The sequence below is a fragment of the Thalassophryne amazonica genome, chromosome 21, assembly GCF_902500255.1.
Source record: "Thalassophryne amazonica chromosome 21, fThaAma1.1, whole genome shotgun sequence".
NCBI classification, from domain to species: domain Eukaryota; kingdom Metazoa; phylum Chordata; class Actinopteri; order Batrachoidiformes; family Batrachoididae; genus Thalassophryne; species Thalassophryne amazonica.
Window position 1 is genome coordinate 27,900,141 of NC_047123.1, and position 20,445 is coordinate 27,920,585.

At 43.0% G+C, this 20,445-nt stretch overlaps 1 protein-coding gene across 3 annotated transcripts in view; it reads right to left on the bottom strand.

Annotated features, from left to right (window-relative positions):
• Nucleotides 1–16,307, bottom strand: part of si:ch211-278j3.3 (E3 ubiquitin-protein ligase RNF19A) — a 19,724-nt gene extending 3,417 nt beyond the window's left edge. For 2 of the 3 annotated variants that reach the window (XM_034162809.1, XM_034162807.1), the window contains exons 1-6: nucleotides 16,164–16,307; nucleotides 8,136–8,702; nucleotides 6,445–6,929; nucleotides 4,499–4,704; nucleotides 4,197–4,344; nucleotides 775–937 (exon numbers count right to left, since the gene is read on the bottom strand). In XM_034162809.1, the coding sequence (XP_034018700.1) occupies nucleotides 775–937; nucleotides 4,197–4,344; nucleotides 4,499–4,704; nucleotides 6,445–6,929; nucleotides 8,136–8,288 (1,155 nt within the window). In that variant the 5' untranslated portion in view covers nucleotides 8,289–8,702; nucleotides 16,164–16,307. The remainder of the gene's footprint in view (nucleotides 1–774; nucleotides 938–4,196; nucleotides 4,345–4,498; nucleotides 4,705–6,444; nucleotides 6,930–8,135; nucleotides 8,703–16,163) is intronic. The other variant, XM_034162808.1, reaches the window with a different exon arrangement.
• Nucleotides 16,308–20,445: the final 4,138 nt, after the last annotated feature.

Consider the following 20,445-nt stretch of genomic DNA (forward strand, 5'->3'; position numbering starts at 1 on the left):
TTTCTCTGCTGACCCGTGATTCTGATCTCTGTTCCAGATGATTTGTCTTTGATACAGACTGCTGAATCGTGATCCTGATCTTGAATCCTGATTACTCATCTTTAATCCTGGTTTCTCATCTTTGGTTCTGAACACTCCACTTTGATGCTGATCTTTGATCCAGATTGCTGACCTTTGATGCTCATCTTGAATGCCGATCACTCATCTTTGATCTTAACCTTTGTTCCCAATTACTCACTTTGACCCTGATCTTTGATCCTGACTGCCAAACCTTAATCTTTATATCTCATCTTTTACTGATTAATAGTCTTTGATCCAGATCACCCATCTGGATGCTGATCTTTGATATAGACTGCTGATATCTGATGCTCATCCTAAATGCTGATCACAACGTTTAATCAGGATCACTCATCTTTGTTTTCCGATCAGTCATTTGGATCCTGATCGTTGTTGCAGAATACAGAACATAGATCCTCATCCTGAATGCTGATCACTCATCTTTGATCCTCATCTTTTATCCCAATCACTCATCTTCTCATTTGACCTTCATGATGCTGAAGTTATTGTTCAGATTTGAGCCTGTAGTCAGGATCAAAGCTGGATCAAGTGTAATCAGGATCAAGCGTCTATTGTTTGAACCAAGACCATTGCTCCTCCAAATTTTACTGACATGCTTCATGTTCTTTGGAGATACTCTGCGAACTAAGAGTAATAAACAACAATAAAAACAACCTTCTTGATGGAGGCAATAAGGGTTTTTGTCTTATTTGGTACCTTGCGGCCCATGTAGATTGGTATTCCCACAATGATGACTGGGATAGCGATGCCAGCTATTAGGGAGATGACCACTGGTGCTCCCAACAACATGCCCACCTGCCACAGTACTTTTCGGGTTTGAGACCATGGCTTCTTTCCCCAGAAGGTGCATCCGGAGGGACTAAGACAGAGAAGTGAGGACACACAGTAGGTTTGAAAAAAATCCTTTAATCTACAACAATATGCAAGTATATGCCACAAACAACTTTAAAATGTAATCAGATCATCTACTCCGCATGGGGTAACTGTGGTGTAGGTGTCAAGTGTCGAGCGTGTATCATGTTAGCGTTATCATGCTCACAAGAATGTACTATGCACATCTTGCCAAGTAAATGTGCATTAAATGAGTTTTCAGCATGTCCTTTAGTATGTTACTATATGGTGCCGTCTGGTTTGCCTGAAATTGGTATTTTATTTTGTAATTTAGTGTCAACCTATTTGGGGTCCTGCTGTAATTATATTTTAGAAACCACTTTAATACACTGGAATGGTTTCTCTCAGACTGTTGGAGCAGGATTGTAACATTTAAAAAAAACACTTGAGCCTTTTAAAAGTAGGATATTTTCAGATTTCTTTTTCATTACATTTTGTTCTATTAATCAGGATCAGCAGATTTGGTTAATTAGATTTGGTGAGGTTATGTTAATGGTCAAGAAAATGATCAAGCTTCACTTGTCTTTGGGCCCTTTAGATCCCATTAGAATCACAGAATGTAGGTGAATAGATGAACCTTCTACCATTTAAAATAATTTTATTTATTGGGATGCTTTTATACAAATATGTGAAAATATTCCTTTTAATTGTTATATTTTTATTAATTTATTATATTTGTTTTTGCTTTAAATTATTTTTGATTTAAATCAAGAAACAAACATTTACCATTTGTTGCACACGATAATATGTATTTCTTGTTATATTTACGTGTGCTCTGTGAGTTGCTGTTATTACTGTCTGCGTGTTTCCCCACAATAATTAGTGGAGAAACATGAGCGGCCCAATGTGACCTGGGGCTCCTGGATTTTAGCCCATGCAAGCCCTTCATATTAATCCGCCCCTGTGTGCAAAGTTATTTCACGTCAGGCACTGAAGATACTGTAGAATTTTTCAATCTTTGTTTTACATTTTTGAAAATATCTTGAAGCATGACAGAACAAATGAGAAAACAAAACCACCAAAACAATACGAGTCTCACCACAGTTTATTGATTTTAAGTACCAAGACTAAATTTCACATGCTTCATATTAAGATCAAGCCATTTATTTTAAACAAACTGATTTTTGATTTTTTTTTTATTGCATATTTTGCTACATGGAAATATAGATACAGGCAGAGTCCATTTACTGGTTTCAAGTCAGCACGGACTGCTTCCTAAGACTGGAAAAATCAATTAAGGCCTGATTGACAAAAATGTTTTGCTGACTGACAGCTTCCATCTCCAGCTGGTTGCTGCTATAAAACCACAAAAGCAAAGGATGCCTTTAACACACCATTTACTAGCATAAACATGAGGCTGGCTGTTACCCTTCCGGAATAATTAATAAAAAGCAGATCACGCCATAAACGACTGTGTTCGCCGTCGGACGTCAAGCTTCGTCTCAGCTCAGACTGCCGCGTGGGCTCGGATCAAATTCTGTTATGTTTTTCGCTGAGATTTCACTTGATCTGTCTGGAAAAAAGAATCTTCGTCACTGATATATGCAATGAGAAAGAGATTTTTCACCATCTGCATTGTGACGGTATCACGACCAATCACATTCCGTGGACTCCTCACAACATCCGGATTCACAAACTACGAACTGAAACGTTTTTAGCTTCCAGGGATATCACTAAAGGAGAAGGATTAAGCAAAGCTGCCACCCTACTGCGTAAAATATTCCAATCAATCAGACAGTGAAGTTGGAGGAGGATATGTTTTCGTCCATTTGTCTCTCTGTCTGTCTGTTTGTTTGTGAACAGCCTGGAGCCCACATTTTTTCATATATCATTATGACATTTTTACTGAAGATTCATATCCTCCTAGGCAAGAACTGATTCAATTTTCAAGGTCATAGGTCAAAGTCAGGAAAAAAATCATGGAAAATTGGAAAAATCCCAATCATTAACATTGTACAAATTTTCAAAAAGTTATGAACTCTGACAAAAAAGATAAAAATTTATTTCATATTTGACAGCATTATGTAGAATGGTATCCTTTATTGACTGACAAAGTTTGATCCAGATCTGATCCACATTACAGATTTTGTAGCCACTTCAATTTAACATTGAAACCCCATTTAATGTATATTTTATATTATATCTTAATCAAACATACCCCAATCACTTTCATATTTGAACACAAGGTGCAGACTAGCACTCACTATCCCCTGACAATGTTTGATCCCAATCTGATCTAGATTACAGATTTTGTGGCCATTTAAACTTAACATTGAAAACCCCATTTAATATATATTTTATATTATATCTTAGTCAAACATGCCCCAATCACTTTCATATTTGAACACAAGGTGCAGACTAGCACTCACTATCCCCTGACAATGTGTGATCCCGATCTGATCCAGATTACAGATTTTGTGGCCATTTAAATTTAACATTGAAAACCCCATTTAGTGTATATTTTATATTATATCTTAATCAAACTTACCCCAATCACTTTCATATTTGAACACAAGGTGCAGACTGGCTCTCACTATCATCTGACAAAGTTGATCCCCATCTGATCCAGATTACAGATTTTGTTACCATTTAAATTTATCATTGAAAACACCATTTAATGTATATTTTACATTATATCTTAATCAAACATGCCCCAATCACTCTCATAATTGAAAGTGAGGTGCAGACTGGCACTCACTATGGCCTGACAAATTTTGATCCGGATCTGATATGGATTGAGGATTTTGTGGACATTTGAATTTAATGTTGAAAAGCTCATGTGGTGTACATTTTGCATTATATCTCAATCAAAAGTGCCTCAATCGCTCTCATTTTTTTCTGTTCTGGATTCACCTACACAACCAAAATTGGAAGGGGCTTCAAATTTTATGCCTGTTTTTCTATCTTCCAGTTATCAGTCGGAAATCAAGTGCCAAAAAGCAATAACAAATTGTGCACAGCAGAGATAACCAATGTTCTGTGAAAATTATCTGAAAAAGAATTCAGAAACTGAAAAAGTTGACAAAACATACAAACAAACCTGACAACACCACAAAAAAAAAACTTTGATTCAAGTGCATAAACCAAATGCATACTCCTGACAATTTATCACATTTAATTTATCTCATGAAAAGCCACTTCTAAGAGGACTTTGACCTTGAAAAATTTTTTCCAAGGTAAAAATCATATGTACGATGAGTTCTATTGTGGAATATGTGCCTCTGTACCTGAGGTAGTGCACGTCGGTGATCTCCTGCATACACAGCCAGCAGAACTGACAGGCGCACACGGTGCAGTTCATGCGGTTACAGCTGCCATCGTTAGTCTTCATGATGTAGGCACCACAGCGAGGACACGCTTTGATCTCCTCTGCATCTGCAGCAACAGAGCAACAGCAAAATCTAACGCAGTATTCCAAAATGATTCGGCAGCCCCCTTCTGGAGGTCCGGATCTCAAACTTTGGAAAAGCTGCATGAAACATCTCTAGGACCACAAGGTTTGGAATGACACCGGTAGCAGGGGTCGCACCTCCTCCAGGTTCTTCACTGAAGACATAAAGTGTGGAGGCGTCGTTGCCGCCTGAGGTGTGGCGGGCTCGCTGGCGTCGGGCCTGGTCACACGTCTGGTTGGGATGCCACAGCTGACGGCAGTGGTAGCAAAACTCTGTGTCGCATCCTTCACGGCCGCAGCTCAGCTTTGGACACTCGGCGCAGCCGTAAGCGATCACTGCGTAGCTGAGAAGTGACAAAATTTTTTACTACAAGACATGTATTGGATAAAGACGACTAACTGAATGATGGTGGAAAACATGAGACTTTGCGTGCAATAAGATAATTCAAATAAGTGATTTTTTAACTTTTTTTCCATTTCTGAACTTTCTGACATCTATGTTGACCATAATAGGGTTCTCCTTAAATATTACTCATACAGTTCGCCATTTGGTCTGCTGAATGTCACAAAAAGATAAAAAAAAAAAACATAAATAACTTCGAACACACCTGCTCCAATTTCCATCATGCATGTGATGTAATTATCCCATGTAAAGTTTTCCAGACATGCCCAGATAGCAGACAAGTATATTTAATACTACTAATTTTAAAAAACCCTTGCTTTTTAATATTGTTTTGATGCATCAAATTTAACCAAATTGTAATCAGTTTATAAACATGATGTGACATTTTAGTTCAGAGATGTAGAATATGAAAGCATTTATTATTTGAGATATTGTGTTAAGAATCTAGAGTTAAAGCCTAGGAAAATTAATTATCATTGTTAAACAAATAGCTTTCGATTGCAATAGTTTAACCAGGCATAGGCCAGTTTTTTGGGTTAAACTCCACATTTCATTTTGTGACAAAGAAGCTGTCATCAAATGTCAGCGCTTTTCAAATATGATGACTTAAACGCAGGCGATGCTTTTGTGTCTGTGCCTGCGTGAAAGCTCATCACCAATTTGGATCTGAAATCTTCAGAAGAAATATAAAAACGGCACCCACACAGAAAAAAACCCCCAAAACGTTGGGAACACACTGTGAATGGCTGATTTACATAATGTATTCACACTTTGCAGCCTATACCCACACGTACCATCAGTGCAGGGACATGTTACACACTTTTTCCATGTATCAAACACTCAGTTCCAACACTTCAAATGTGTTGCAGTCCTTCAGAAAACTGATCCGTCGTCCCTCTGTGTTATATTAAGTCACCACAGCACGGCATAGATTGTTGTATTGATTTTGTTCCTGTCGTTCAACATGTCCAGGCTGTGGGTCGAGTGAGGGAGACACAAAGTCTGCATGATGTCTGGTGCGTGCATGCATTTGGCCACAAATGATCACTGCCAGCACATTATAATGTCCCATTAGCTGCTAATTCATGTCACCCAGCCAGCAGTGGATTGCTGTAGTTTCTGCACACATCGGTGAATTTACATTATACTATGTAACAGTCTCTCTGGACATGAAGGCATCAACAGCTATAACAATGTGACATTTGACCCCTATTAACTTGTCCTTCAAATGATTAACCTCTGGCTGACCTTGCAAGTGCAATTTTGGAATACACTTAGATGATTTCATCCAAATAAGGTTTTAAAAACATCAAATTTGGAAGTTGAATTTTAGAGTCAACCTTCATTGACATACCAGGTTTGGTAGAAATCAACAACAGGACCTGAGAGGAGTCAAGAAACACCTTTGGCCTTGACCTTCGGCAAATTCCTCCATATAGGCCCCAGGTTTGGTGCAAATCAGTCAAAAACCTAAATTCTGATATTTCACTCCAATTATCAACTTTTGGCACTTTGGAGAAGTGAAACCGTTTTTGTACATTGGAATAATCTGACCTCAAAATCACAACCGAAACAAAAATCTGCTTGACATGCAGCTTGTGTGGTACTGTGGCAGAAAAGCGAGTTGTTTTGGTGGTTTGTACTGCTGATGGTGGCGGTTCCAGCCTGACTGTGGTCTTACCTGCAGTCAGGCGCGGGGCACCATCGTGTGTCTGGGTCAGCGGCCAGAAAACGCCTCAGCTGGAACTCCTCAAACCTCTCCAGCAACGCCCGATCATCCAGGATGGAACAAACATCCAGCGGTGCCAGCGCTTCGGGGCACTGCGGGCACGCGATGCTCACCCGGCTCTCTGATATCTCAATGCGCAGGTACTGGCGGAGACAGTCGGAGCAGGCGCGGTGAGAGCAGGAAGTGAGCCGGGGGAAGTGGCAGCGCGGTTGACTGAGCAGGCACAGTGGGCACTCCTCCGTGTGCTCATCCAAGAGCTGATCTTGGCTGGAGGACGAAAGCGACAGGACGCCAGTGGAGCCGCTGCTTACCCCGCCCACGCAGTCAGCTGTGGCACCGCTGTCCCCGCCCACCTCAGCAGTTGAAGTCACGCCTCCTCCTTCTCCTTTTTCGGCTAAAGGAACTCTCGGTTCTCCAGCCTCGTTTATTGTGACGTCCTGTGCAAAATAAATAAAATAAAATCCAGCACCAATTAAAATCATTCCGAACACACGCAGAGAAACTCATCAGGAATTATAGGGATCTGGGAATAAAGGCACCCATGTGGAATGTAGCTTTATTCCTGGGGTCACTAGAATAATTGAGCATGTAGATGGACACTTACTCCATTCGGTCTACTTCTGTTTCTAAGCAACACAATATCCAGAAATCAACCAGTTAATTAAATAAACACTCTAATGGATTTGGGTTATAACAGTACGGGAGAGAAGAAGCAGCTAATATGTCCAGAGTTAATAATCTACAGATTCACCGCTGGGTCTGGGGATGTATTTCTAGCTCTGGGTTTAAAAAAAAAAAGAAGAAAAGAAAAAACAAGGAAAGAAGAGCATATTTTTTATTTATATTGTCTGACTCAAAATACAAATAGATAAGTAAACTTTTAATAAAGAATAACCTACTAGTTTAATGAGACATTATTTTGTCTTCTTTCCTATATTCCAAAGTTAAATTCACTCCAGGAATGTAGATGTGCAGATTTAAAATTTTAAACATTTCAAATAAGGCATTTTTAAACAATTAATGATAATTCAGTAGCAGGCTATGAAACATATACATGTTTGAATGAAGGAATAAAAGGCAATGAAAAGAATAGTGTGCATGTAAAACACAACAACAAAAAAAGCACAATAAAAAAAAATTGCTACCCCTATACCAATATTTAAAAACAGACACAAATCAGTAAATCATCTTGAAAAAATGTTTTGTTTTTTTGTTGTTTGTTTGTTTGTTCTTTAATTAAAAAATGTGGCTTGGATTTAATCAGATTTTAAATTTTTTTTATAACTGAGCAATCGATGACAAAATAAATTTTTCCATGAAATTAAAAAAATCTCACATTGTTGAAATAGTAAATTGGCTATTTCAAATTAGTTTTTTTTTAGGGTTAGGGTTATTATTATTATTTTTTTTATAAAAATTCTCGGGTGCCTAAAACAGCACCATGTAAATACTATGTTGTTTTTCTTTGCCAGAACTAACAACAGGAACCACAACAAGGCTCAACAATAAAACACTGTACAAATGGAACTCAAAAGCAGAAAAATCGGGATGGAAAAACTGTCACTGGAATTCAGTGAAAGATACAAAACAGAGAGAAAACAGAGAAGTGCTTTCAAAGAGGATTAAAGCCACCGTGCTCTGACCTGTTCTGGGTGTTCGCTTGGAGTCAGGGTGATAGCCAGCTCCTCTTTGGGCCAGGACTCCATAGGCATCTCGGTCCTCGGCTCCGATTTGGGCTTTCGGCTGAAGAAGTTTAAGAAGCTCAGGGGCCCCGTCTGCTGCTTGGGCCTCTTCATGGTGTCGGACTGGAGCAGACAAAGCAGCTGAGGAGGGCAGGCCAATAACCATTAGCAGGATGCAACTTGCGTGTGTGTGTTTTGGGTGGTGGGGTGGGGTGGGGGAGGGGCGTGCACAGTGAGTTACCACGGCTCACAATCTATGAGCAGAGTGGCTACTGTGCTGTTTGATGGAGGACGAGTCAGAGAGATCCAGAGGGAGACAGTGGGGAGGAGGTAATCGCTGCCAAAGGGGAACATAACTAATTTGGATCTTTTATGATCCCAAGTCATGTGGGTTTCCCCTCTCTCCTCCTCCTCCTCCTCCTCCTCTTCTTCCGAGCTCCACTGCAGTTTTCTCAGCCTGGGCTAATTCTGGACTGGCTGATGGCCCTCCATTGCTTTAGGACTCTTCATTGACAGCAGGGCCATTCCCTGAACATTAACAGAACAGATAAAAGTGTTTCAGAAACCATGGACAGCGACAAGCACAAGCAAGCCTAAAGAATAACCATAACCATAACTGCTTCAGCACCACGGAGAGAGACTAACATCCATGCATCATGCTGTCATCATACTGTCATATGACTAATCTGAGATGCCTGTGCATGTAGCTTGAACCCAGAATTTCCCTTATGTGGTTTGTTTTGGCAAAGGTCAAGGTCATTGGGGTCAAAAGTTAAAACTTTGCTATATGTGTCTGTTTCTGTTTCTTTTTCTTCCTCTACTTCTCCCAGATTCTTTGGCTGATTTCCACCAAAGTTGATATGTGGATGAAGGTCACCACTGATCCGTCATTTCAGAAAAATGAAGGTTGTCAAACTTGCTGTGAAGAAAATTGGAGAAGGGGCTCTCTTTCTTAATAACCTTATTGGCGTTCCCCCATCTATCGAACGTCTGGGATGTAGAGGTGGGTGGATCGATCCTAATATCGATAATATCGCTACCAATGCTGGTATTGATACTGAACGATTCTCGTATAAAAAGATCGATACTCAAGAGAAGTGTACTGAAGGGAAGAAATTCCTTATTTTTGTATTATTTTATTGTATTGTTCGACTTGAAAAACAGAATAAGGTAGAAACTGTTTACAGTATTTGTTGTGGTGTGTTAATTTTGTTGTATTGTGGTTTGTTAGCCCTCTACCTCAGGAGATTTTGTTTTAAGTTGTGTAGAGTGATATTTTTTAAACAAAAATGCTGATTGTGATAATAAAGTATTTTGTTGTAACGTACAATGTTTGCAAAAATCTATCCTAGGTCTTTTGGATCCTTTGGATCTATGAAGCTTAAATATGAAAAGTACCGTTATCGGTATTGACATCGGCGATACTGGACCTGTATTTACTTGGTATCGGATCAAGACCAAAATTCCCGGTATCGCCCACCTCTACTGGGATGTTCATCTGTTATGCAGGCAAACTTTTACCAGAGAACAACCTTGATTCCTCCAAGAGTCATACTGTATGTCCAAGTCGTAGTTGTAAACAAGGTGTCACGTGACAAACTCGCGTGGGTGCAAAGGCCCCCAGAGAGTGACCTTAAGTGTTTCAGCACCATGGAGAGAGAAATAAGAATAGAAAATCTTCACAAACAACACCAAACAAAAATTTTATTGGTTCAACTGAGCTAATTCTGCCAAATGTGTCTGGTGGGATAAAAGAATTTGTAAATTACCTGATTAATTAATCACTAAAAATTTGTATCAGCTACTTTAATTTGGAAACAATTGTTTCATTTTGTAGACTAAACTAGAGGCCACTCTAAAAGTGCATACTTCTAGAAAGGCTGAGCATTCCCTCACCAACACACACAGTTCTGCACCTGAATGTATCATATATAAATCATATCCCCCTCACTGGCATTCTGAAATATTACATATTCACCCATAAGTAATGCTCCACCTCACTAGCAAGTTTCTTAAAAAGTACTTGAGCACTTTTTGAGTAATCTATTCAAACAACCACAAAGGGCAGAGAACATGAACTCCTCTGCAGCGTTAACAATTAAAAAAAAGAAGCCCAACATAACTCTGATCCATTAAAATAATCATGAGTTGCAGCACTACACTCACATCTGTTCCATGATGCTTTGAAATATGAAGCACATTATCTGAAACTTTCTCTGAATATGTTCAAAGAAGGAATAGCAAGTAGCACGGAAAAGAAAAGAGATTGTGCTCTCTTTGATGTCATTGCTCACAAGGCTCAATGTCGTCATCAACATCAGGGAAGGGCGCAGTTGCAATTTGGGAAAAAAGTCTACAGTTCCAGGGAACAAGTGCCTGCATGTGGCCACACTGTAAAAAGCTCTTATGTGGAAAAACAAAAAAAACATTTAAACACTTGGGTTCCCTCATCATACAACCAACAATGTAATGTTCCTTACGTCACTCAGTTTCGAGAGAACTGAACCCTTAGAGGACGAGCAATCCAGTAAAAGCACCTAAACAAGAACTTCCTTTTAGCACAAGTGAATAAGCAAGAGCAACATGAACTGAAATGTCTATCTCAACCCAGCACATGAGCCAGACTGGTAAAGATTTCATTAGCTAATTCAAAATTTTGTTTGTTTTTTTAAATAGAAGCCCAAATGTAAAAAAAAAACTGCCTTGTTTCTCCAATTCTTATGAATTAGAAAAATTCAGTGCATCCAGAAAGTATTCACATCAGTTCACTTTTTCCACATTTTGTTATGTTACAGCCTTATTCCAAAATAGAGTAAATTAATTTTCCCCTCAAAATTCTACCCACAACACCCCATAATGACAAGATGAAAATGTTTTTTTTGGAAATTTTTGCAATAAAAAAAAAACTAAGAAATTACATGAAAATTCAGTAAGGTGTATCTTATATATTATATTCCAATTCTAAGGTAGTATACTAAGGTATATTTAAACATCTAAAAAGGAAGAGTAAAATAGAAGAGTAGAAAAGAGTAGAGTAGACCCACTTAGGTGCCTGGTCTTGAGAACCAGGGATGGTAGGTTGTACATGTACGGTACATAAGTATTCACACCCTTTGCGCAATACTTTGTTGATGCACCTTTGGCAGCAATTACAGCCTCAGGTCTTCTTGAATATGATGTCACAAACTTGGTGCACCTATCTTTGGGCAGTTTTGCCCATTCCTCTTTGCAGCACATCTCAAGCTCAGAGGTCTATAGACAATTTCTTTGACTTAATGTTTGGTTTGTGCTCTGACATGCACTGCCAACTGTGGGACCTTATATGTAGACAGGTGTGCGCCTTTCCAAATCAAGTCCAATGAACGGAATTGACCCCAGGTGGACTCCAAATAAACTGTAGAAACATCTCAAGGTTGATCAGTGGAAACAGGATGCACCTTGAGATCAATTTTGAGCGTCATGGCAAAGGTTGTGAATACCTATGTAGATGTGATTTCTTAGTTTGTTTTTTTAATTTTTAATAAATTTGAAAAAAAAACAAAAAAAAATGTTTTTCACATTGTCATTATGGGGTACTGTGTGTAGAATTTTGAGGAAAAAATGATTTTCATCCATTTTGGAATAAGGCTATAACTTAACAAAATGTGGAACAAATGGAGCGCTGTGAATACTTTCTGGAAGCACTGCATGTTAATGAAGGCTCTTACTCAACCAGGTAAGAGATATCTATAAGTCTGGGCTTCAAAATGTTTCGACACTCATCCAAATGACTTCTTATGTTATGTGTCGGACGCAGCTCGGAGAACCGACCAGCGTTTGAAGGACCCAGTATGAAATAAGCAGAGCACGGTACAAAGGCTAACTGAATTTAATACATAACAGTGATGTGATACAAAAACAACAAAAGAGTGTGCGGTCTGGCGTGGTGGTGATACGGTGCGCTCCCAGCAGCGCTAACGGTCCGGAGCCAGAAGCCGTTCGGACCCAAGGACCCCGTCGACACCCCCCAGGTGGCCGCAACAAACCGAGTCTGTAAAAGAAGGAACCATTATGTGAGTCCACACTCTACACACAGAGAGACCACTCAAAGGTGTACATAAACAGCAAACACTTCCTGGCTTAATTACTAATCAGCTTCCCAACCTGCAGGCATGGAACATCCAGTTCACAAAACTCCACTGCAGTGGAAGCCGATACATGACTAACGTACAGCTCAATATAATAAGGTGTGAGGGACACCACATTTACTGACTGTATAAACGTTAGTCACAAAATCTAACGTACCTCAGGAAGTGTGCTGACGAGCGTGAGACCTCACCCCCTCCTCTTTCACAGACCGTGCATCAAACCCTGGACGTTCTCTGCATCCACTGATGATGAGATGGCTCCCGAGACGACGATCTCACCCGTCTGGTCACAAGGTCGAGTCTCTGGCAAATACACACTGTATACTCCAGTCTTAAATGCCACCATGTTCCAATCCATATAGATGCACCACAGCTGTGAGTCCTGATGAGCCGCAGGTGATCAGGGTGAGGTCCTGATAACCTCAGCAACACAGCCACTCAGTCCCAAATGCAAGCCACCTGGAAAGAAAAACAAAAGACAGAAACAAAAAGGCAGCCAGGCCCCCCCAGCCATACAACATCTTCAGTTTGAAAATCTGTTGAAGAAGTTATTAGGATGGGTCTTAAAGACCAAAATAAAATCCAGTTGCTGTAAAGTTCAACTTTGCTGTAAAATAAAAATTCTAGACCTGAGTCCAGCTGATCTCAGAGCTGGATTATGGATCAGGTGACACCTGCATAAAAATTTCCAGTTAGTTGGAGAATTTTTATTTATTTTTATATTTATTTTGCAAATATGAGAGAAAACAGTCAGAAAGACATGTGGAACTGTTCACACAGTGGTTAGTGTTGGCATTCCCCTCTTTATAGCTTCTAAAATTACAAGCAAATGATATAGTATGAGAATTGATGCATAAATCGATAACAAAATATGTCAGTGGGGAACTGTTACGAACATGCCTGTTTCGGTTGCTGCATGTGGTAAAGCTAAATGCGTAATACTTCTGCTGTTCATACATTTTCCTGATTGAGCTTCACAATAAAAGAATTGAAATGTAAAATCACTGGCAACCACACATGCAAAAACTTTTACTGTGAAAGTCGAAGCATCATTGCGTCACGCTAGCATTTCTAAGTTAGCAGCGCTTTGCTGATGCTAGCTCAAAATCTTCCTAATAACAGACCATTGGGTTTGGTGAGGAAGTCATATGCAAGTGGTTTGATCAAGTGTGCCAAAGCTCGAAACAAGCATGTGCCACAGCTTCGCTAGTTAAATCCATCCATAGTTAAATCTTTAAAATTTGCTTTAAATACATTAAAATGACACTGAATAGAAAGTTAATGTAATCTATTAACGAGAAATCTCTTTAAGATCATCTCAAAGCTAAAAACACACCAATTTCCAATTTTGAAGGCAACAGCTTCTAGCAAATAGACAAACAGACAGGACTATGGTAATTGGAAATATTGATCATGTTCTGGGTAAACTTCCCATTGGATCTACATTATCTATGCTGAGCACAAACACCTATAGGCTGTACTATGGAGGGGGAAACTCCGAAATAGTGAATCATGCTTTATGGGAGTTCAGTCTCACTGGATACTGACATTTTCAGAAGTAATAATAAAGTACTCGAGTCCACTGGAGAGTGTCTCTCTGCAGTGTTGGAATATGTTTTAAACATAAAGTGCCTCCAGAAATGGTAATGTCTGCTTGTGGAACTGTTTCTGAAAAGAATCAGAAGTTAATCTTTCATTTGTGTACTTTGTGCAGGAGGGGAAGGGTGTGAAAGCTGCAAAGGGATTCTCTATTTTGTGGTGTAAACAAAATCAAAGCAGTCAGACATCTGACTTCTATCCCCATCAGATCTTTGTGGCATCATAAGGCAAGAATATCAAACAGTGAGATCAAAGCAAAACCTTTCACTAGTGATTTGAAAAACAAAACCTGATAAATGTAAAAAGCAGATTCCGATCACTACCAGGACTTGTTGAGCTCTTTGTTGATCCAGTGACTTCTTTTCCATCAACATTTCATTATAATCCACAAAAGCGGGTATGGACCAGATGATGAAACAACAGTATTCTGTATTCTCATCGCTCTCCTCTGCTGGTTAGTAGAGACCACAGTTGTGACTGCTGAAGTATGCGCCCTATGAGTGTCCTTCAACTTTAAAATTGCATGTGCAGAATTTATGAATGAATTTCAAACCATCAAACTTTTTTCTTTGTCTTTGCAGTTGTTGCCCTCCTCATGTCTCAAAAATTCCAAAGGTAAGACCCTTCGGCTGCTCCCTTGTTTGCACAAGGGGTCGCCACAGCAGATCCGAGGTGGATCTGCATGTTGAACTGGCACACGTTTTACGCCGGATGCTCTTCCCGACGCACTTCCACATTACATGGAGAAATGTGGCAGGGGTGGGGTTTGAACTGGGAACCTTCTGCACTGAAACCAAGCGCACTAACCACTTCACCAGCACCACCACCCCTGCAAATTATTCAATCAATCAATCAATCAATCAATTTTTTTTTATATAGCGCCAAATCACAACAAACAGTTGCCCCAAGGCGCTTTATATTGTAAGGCAAGGCCATACAATAATTATGTAAAACCCCAACGGTCAAAACGACCCCCTGTGAGCAAGCACTTGGCTACAGTGGGAAGGAAAAACTCCCTTTTAACAGGAAGAAACCTCCAGCAGAACCAGGCTCAGGGAGGGGCAGTCTTCTGCTGGGACTGGTTGGGGCTAAGGGAGAGAACCAGGAAAAAGACATGCTGTGGAGGGGAGCAGAGATCAGTCACTAATGATTAAATGCAGAGTGGTGCATACAGAGCAAAAAGAGAAAGAAACACTCAGTGCATCATGGGAACCCCCCAGCAGTCTACGTCTATAGCAGCATAACTAAGGGATGGTTCAGGGTCACCTGATCCAGCCCTAACTATAAGCTTTAGCAAAAAGGAAAGTTTTAAGCCTAATCTTAAAAGTAGAGAGGGTGTCTGTTTCCCTGATCTGAATTGGGAGCTGGTTCCACAGGAGAGGAGCCTGAAAGCTGAATTTAAGCTGAAGCTTAAATTATTGATTCCACCACCCCCCAACACACCCCACATTTATTGATAATCTAACATAATAACCATGTCACAACCATTCTTCAATTTTCTTTCATGAAAATCTGATTGCAGTTATTTTAATGTTCACATTTGATGATGATTATTTAAAACACCTGCAATCACATTTTCACGAAAGAATATATGCAATAATTGTCATTACTATTAAGCAAAATAAACTAAACAAAGCACTACCAGGTTAATCTCAGGCCTTTCTTTATTATTATTATTATTATTATTATTATTATTATTTCATTGAGGGTAAAGCATTTGCATTGAAAATGTCGCTGTTTTTCCTGAGACCAAACATCCAGCTTTTGCGGAATTTTGGCCTTTGGGTGAACCCTGTTACGTCCAAAACAGATGCGCATCAGCACTGCGGGTTTCAGAGCGCAACCTGATCCGCGCGCTCCTGCGTCCTGGGCATCCCTGCGCGCAACAATCTGCAACGTTTTTGAGGGATTTACCGTGTGTGCGCCCTCGAACACTGACCCAGGCACCCCCGATCATCACACTCATTAGCGCCGAATGCGCCGTAAACAGGAGGCAAAGCAGCAATTAATAAAACATTTTTAAAAAGGCGCGATGGATGCGCACGAACTGCGCTTAATTAAACGTGTGTATTTTTGGTTCGGTAATTAAAGGGAGCTCTGTCAGGGGGCGTCGCGGGTTTTTATGCAGGGAGTGGCATGTTTAACAGGCTCTCTGTTCACATGCACGTCGGGCCTCCCTTACGCGCACACATGCCGTCCACAATGCAACAGACGCGCACCCAAAGTGACATTAAACGCACATTTAAATTTAATTTATTCTTACCTCTGCGGCGCATTTCTCTCTGCAGCAGCGTCGATCTGACAGCTGGCTCCTCCCCTCCAGGACCACTCAGCAGCAGCGGCGACGGTCCGGTCCGGTCCAGAAAGCAACGGAGAGGGAAATCCGCCCGTTCTGCTGCAGACTGACGGCTCGGCTTTGCGGCGGCCCGAGGGGAGGCACCCTGCAGGGCCAGGAACCAATAGAAACAAAGGAACTGTGCATGAGTGCCTAAATAAATAAATAAATAAATAAATAAATAAATAAATAAAGGATGCACATAAATTCTTTAGAATTTACGCAAAATATTTAAGATATTGTGTAGGTGATGTTTTATAAATTATGAACTAAAAAGATCAAACCAGCACTTAGGTCAGAAAAAGCAACACATTACATTACGTGACCTCCAGGGGCGTATCTAGAAATTTACTTTGGGAAGGCGGGTTCCCACTGTCCAGCAGATGGCACTGTTACAGTGTTTTGTTTCACAAGGCTGAAGTCAGTAATGCAGCTTTCTGAGACAAAGTCAGAATACGCTTTACAATACAAACAAACAAAAAACAAATATTTTATACAGAACAACAATAAAAAGAAAGCTAAAAATTCATTTATTTATTAATTTTATGCTGCTTATCCACATCAAAGCTGCGGTGGCAGAAGACGAAGCAGCTTGTCCCACACTTGCCTGTCCATTGGGGGTTTCCAAGGTGTTCCCAAGCCAGCTGGGAGATATAATCCCCCCCGGATCCTGGGTTGTCCCCTTGTCTGGAAGACCTCCTTCAGGAGACAACCAGGTGGTAATCCTCAACACATTGCTTCTTTTAGTATTCTGGGCATTCCAAAATTGTGAATCCTTTCTGGAATAACTGAATCAATTTGTTTCAAGTGTTTTCCATCCATTTTCAATACCTGCTTACTCTAATTAAGGGTCACAGGGGGTGGAGCCTATCCCAGCACTCATAGGGGATGAGGCGGGTTCAATTTAAAGTTTCCAATTTACCTAACATGCACGTTTTTGGATATGGGAGAAAGCCGGAGAACCCGGAGAGAACCCACGCAATCACAGGGAGAACACGCAAACACCACACAGAAAACTTCCCCATGCTCCACAGCCAGAGCACTCCACGTGACGACAGCTCCCCCTGCTGAGATTGTTAGGGAAACGAGCAGGGCCAAAAGAAAATCAGATCAGAGACAAAGGAGGCTGGCCCGTGGGGAGTGTTTTTACTGTAGCTCAACCGAGCACATGCAGAAAAACTGCCCCAAACGGTCAAAATAGCAACACTCGCCTTAGAGACTGGGCTAAGGGTGGGCCATAATACTCACGCGGGGAAACCCTGTAAATCTGCACGCATCCCAGTTACGATCCTGAGTGGGGATCTAACCCTTCACGCCCCAGCACTGGTGGACACGGGGTTGGAGGGGAATCTGCTGGATAGCAGATGGGCAGAGGAAGTGAGGCTCCCTCTAGTGGCCCTTCCTTCACCATTGAAGGTACGGGCACTAGATGGCACCCTTTTTCCACTAATCACACACCAGACACAACCAGTGACATTGGTTGTGTCTGGGAATCACAGGGAGGAGATTGTGTAACACCTTCTACCTCCCGAGTGATTTTGGGTTTTCCATGGATGTTAAAACACAATCCCCGAATTGATTGGCCGTCTGGGGTTGTGACGCAGTGGAGCGAAACCTGCCACCGGGAGTATTTAGGATCCTCGGTTCCACCCGGCGTGACAACTAAGGAAGAGGGTCTAATCCCCCCAATCTGGCGGCGGTGCCAGCCGAGTACCATGACTTTGCTGACGTCTTCAGCAAAGATCTGGCACTCACGCTGCCCCTGCACCGTCCGTACGATTGTGCCATTGATTTGATACCGGGCACTGAGTACCCGTCCAGCAGGCTGTACAACCTCTCATGTCCGGAACGCGAATCAATGGAGACCTACATCCGGGACTCGTTAGCTGCTGGGTTGATCCAGAACTCCACCTCCCCGTTGGGTGCTGGTTTCTTTTTTGTGGGCAAGAAAGACGACGGACTCCATGCATTGATTTTGACTCAGGGATAGGAGCCGTGCTGTCCCAGAGCAGGGAGTCCAATAAGGTCCTCCACGCTTGTGCCTATTTTTCCCGTAGGCTGACCCCGGCAGAATGGAACTATGACGTCAGCAATCGGGAACTCCTTGCGGTGAAGGAGGCTCTTGAGGAGTGGAGACACCTGTTGGAGGGAGCGACGGTGCCCTTCACGGTTTTCACGGACCATCGGAACCTGGAGTACATCCGGACCGCCAAGCGTCTGAACCCCAGGCAAGCCCGCTGGTCACTGTTCTTCGGGCGTTTTGACTTCCGGATCACCTACCGGCCCTGGACCAAGAACCAGCGATCTGACGCCCTGTCCCGGGTCCACGAAGAGGAAGTCAAGGCCGAGCTGTCAGATCCACCGGATTCCATCATCCCCGAGTCCACTATCGTGGCCACCCTCACCTGGGACGTGGAGAAGACCGTCCGGGAGGCCCTGGCACAGAACCCAGACCCGGGGACCGGCCCAAAGAACAGACTTTACGTCCCACCAGAAGCCAGAGCTGTAGTCCTGGACTTCTGTCACGGGTCCAAGCTCTCCTGTCATCCAGGGGTGCGAAGAACCGTGGCAGTGGTCCAGCAGTGCTTCTGGTGGGCATCTATGGAAACCGACGTCCGGGAGTATGTCCAGGCCTGCACCACCTGCACCAGGGGAAAAGCTGACCACCAACGGGCACAGGGACTCCTCCAGCCGTTACCTGTGCCTCACCGCCTCTGGTCCCACATCGGCCTGGACTTCATCACGGGCCTCCCGCCGTCCCAGGGCATGACCACCATCTTCACGATAGTGGACCGGTTCTCCAAGGCGGCCCACTTCATGGCCATCCCGAAGCTCCCGACGGCCCAGGAGACAGCAGACCTCCTGGTCCACCATGTCGTACGTCTGCATGGGATTCCATCTGACGTTGTCACTGACCGTGGTCCCCAGTTCTCCTCGCAAGTCTGGAGGAGTTTCTGTAGGGAACTGGGGGCCACCGTAAGCCTCTCGTCCAGGTACCATCCCCAGACAAACGGACAGGCGGAGCGGACCAACCAGGATTTGGAGCAGGCTCTCCTCTGCGTGACCTCCGCGCACCCGACGGCCTGGAGCAACCATCTGGCCTGGATCGAGTACGCTCACAATAGCCAAGTTTCATCTGCCACCGGCCTCTCCCCGTTTGAGGTATGTTTGGGGTACCAGCCCCCATTGTTTCCGCTCGTGGGGGGAGAGGTCGGGGTGCCCTCGGTCCAGGCCCACCTCAGGAGGTGCCGTCGGGTGTGGCGTACGGCTCGCTCTGCCCTGCTGAAAGCCCAGATCAGGGCCAAGGCCCATGCAGACCGCCGGCATTCCCCGGTCCCTGTATACCAGCCCGGGCAGGAGGTTTGGCTATCCACCAAAGATATTCCACTGCAAGTGGAATCCCAAAAACTTAAGGACAGATTTATTGGACCGTTCCCCATCCTCAAAGTCCTCAGTCCGGCCGCAGTGAAGCTGAAGCTACCAGCTTCACTGCGGATCCATCCTGTCTTTCATGTGTCACGGATCAAGCCCTACCGCACTTCACCGCTCTGCACTCCCGGACCGGCGCCGCCTCCTGCCCGGATCATCGACGGAGAGCCGGCATGGACAGTACGCCGGCTCCTGGATGTCCGTCGGAAGAGCCGGGGGTTCCAGTACTTGGTGGACTGGGAGGGGTATGGACCTGAGGAACGCTCCTGGGTGAAGAGGAGCTTCATCCTGGACCCGGCCCTCCTGGCCGATTTCTACCGCCGTCATCCGGACAAACCTGCTCGGGCGCCAGGAGGCGCCCGTTGAGGGGGGGTCCTGTTGTGTGGGCCGCTGAAGAGGAGATACTGCTGGCCCACCACCAGAGGGTGCCCTGCCTGAAGTGCGGGCTTCAGGCACAAGAGGGCGCCGGAGCAACTGGGAGTGGCAGCTGTCACTCATCAACAACACCAGCTGTCACTCATCATCACCACAACCACATCTCCATAAAAGCCAGGCAGCATCTTGAAATCGTCTACCAATCAGGTAAACACTCAGCCGTTGTTTTGTGCCATACAACATTCTGAACATTTGCAGGCGTACCTGTTTGACTGGTCAGCAGCTGGAAGCTGGGAGGAGACGACGTTCTTCGCTCCTCGGATAAGTAGTCTTTCAGGCGCTGCACGTTTTTGTTCCTGTGTGACTGTGCTTAAGAGGTGGAGGTGTTTCCCCACCCTTTCTGTTT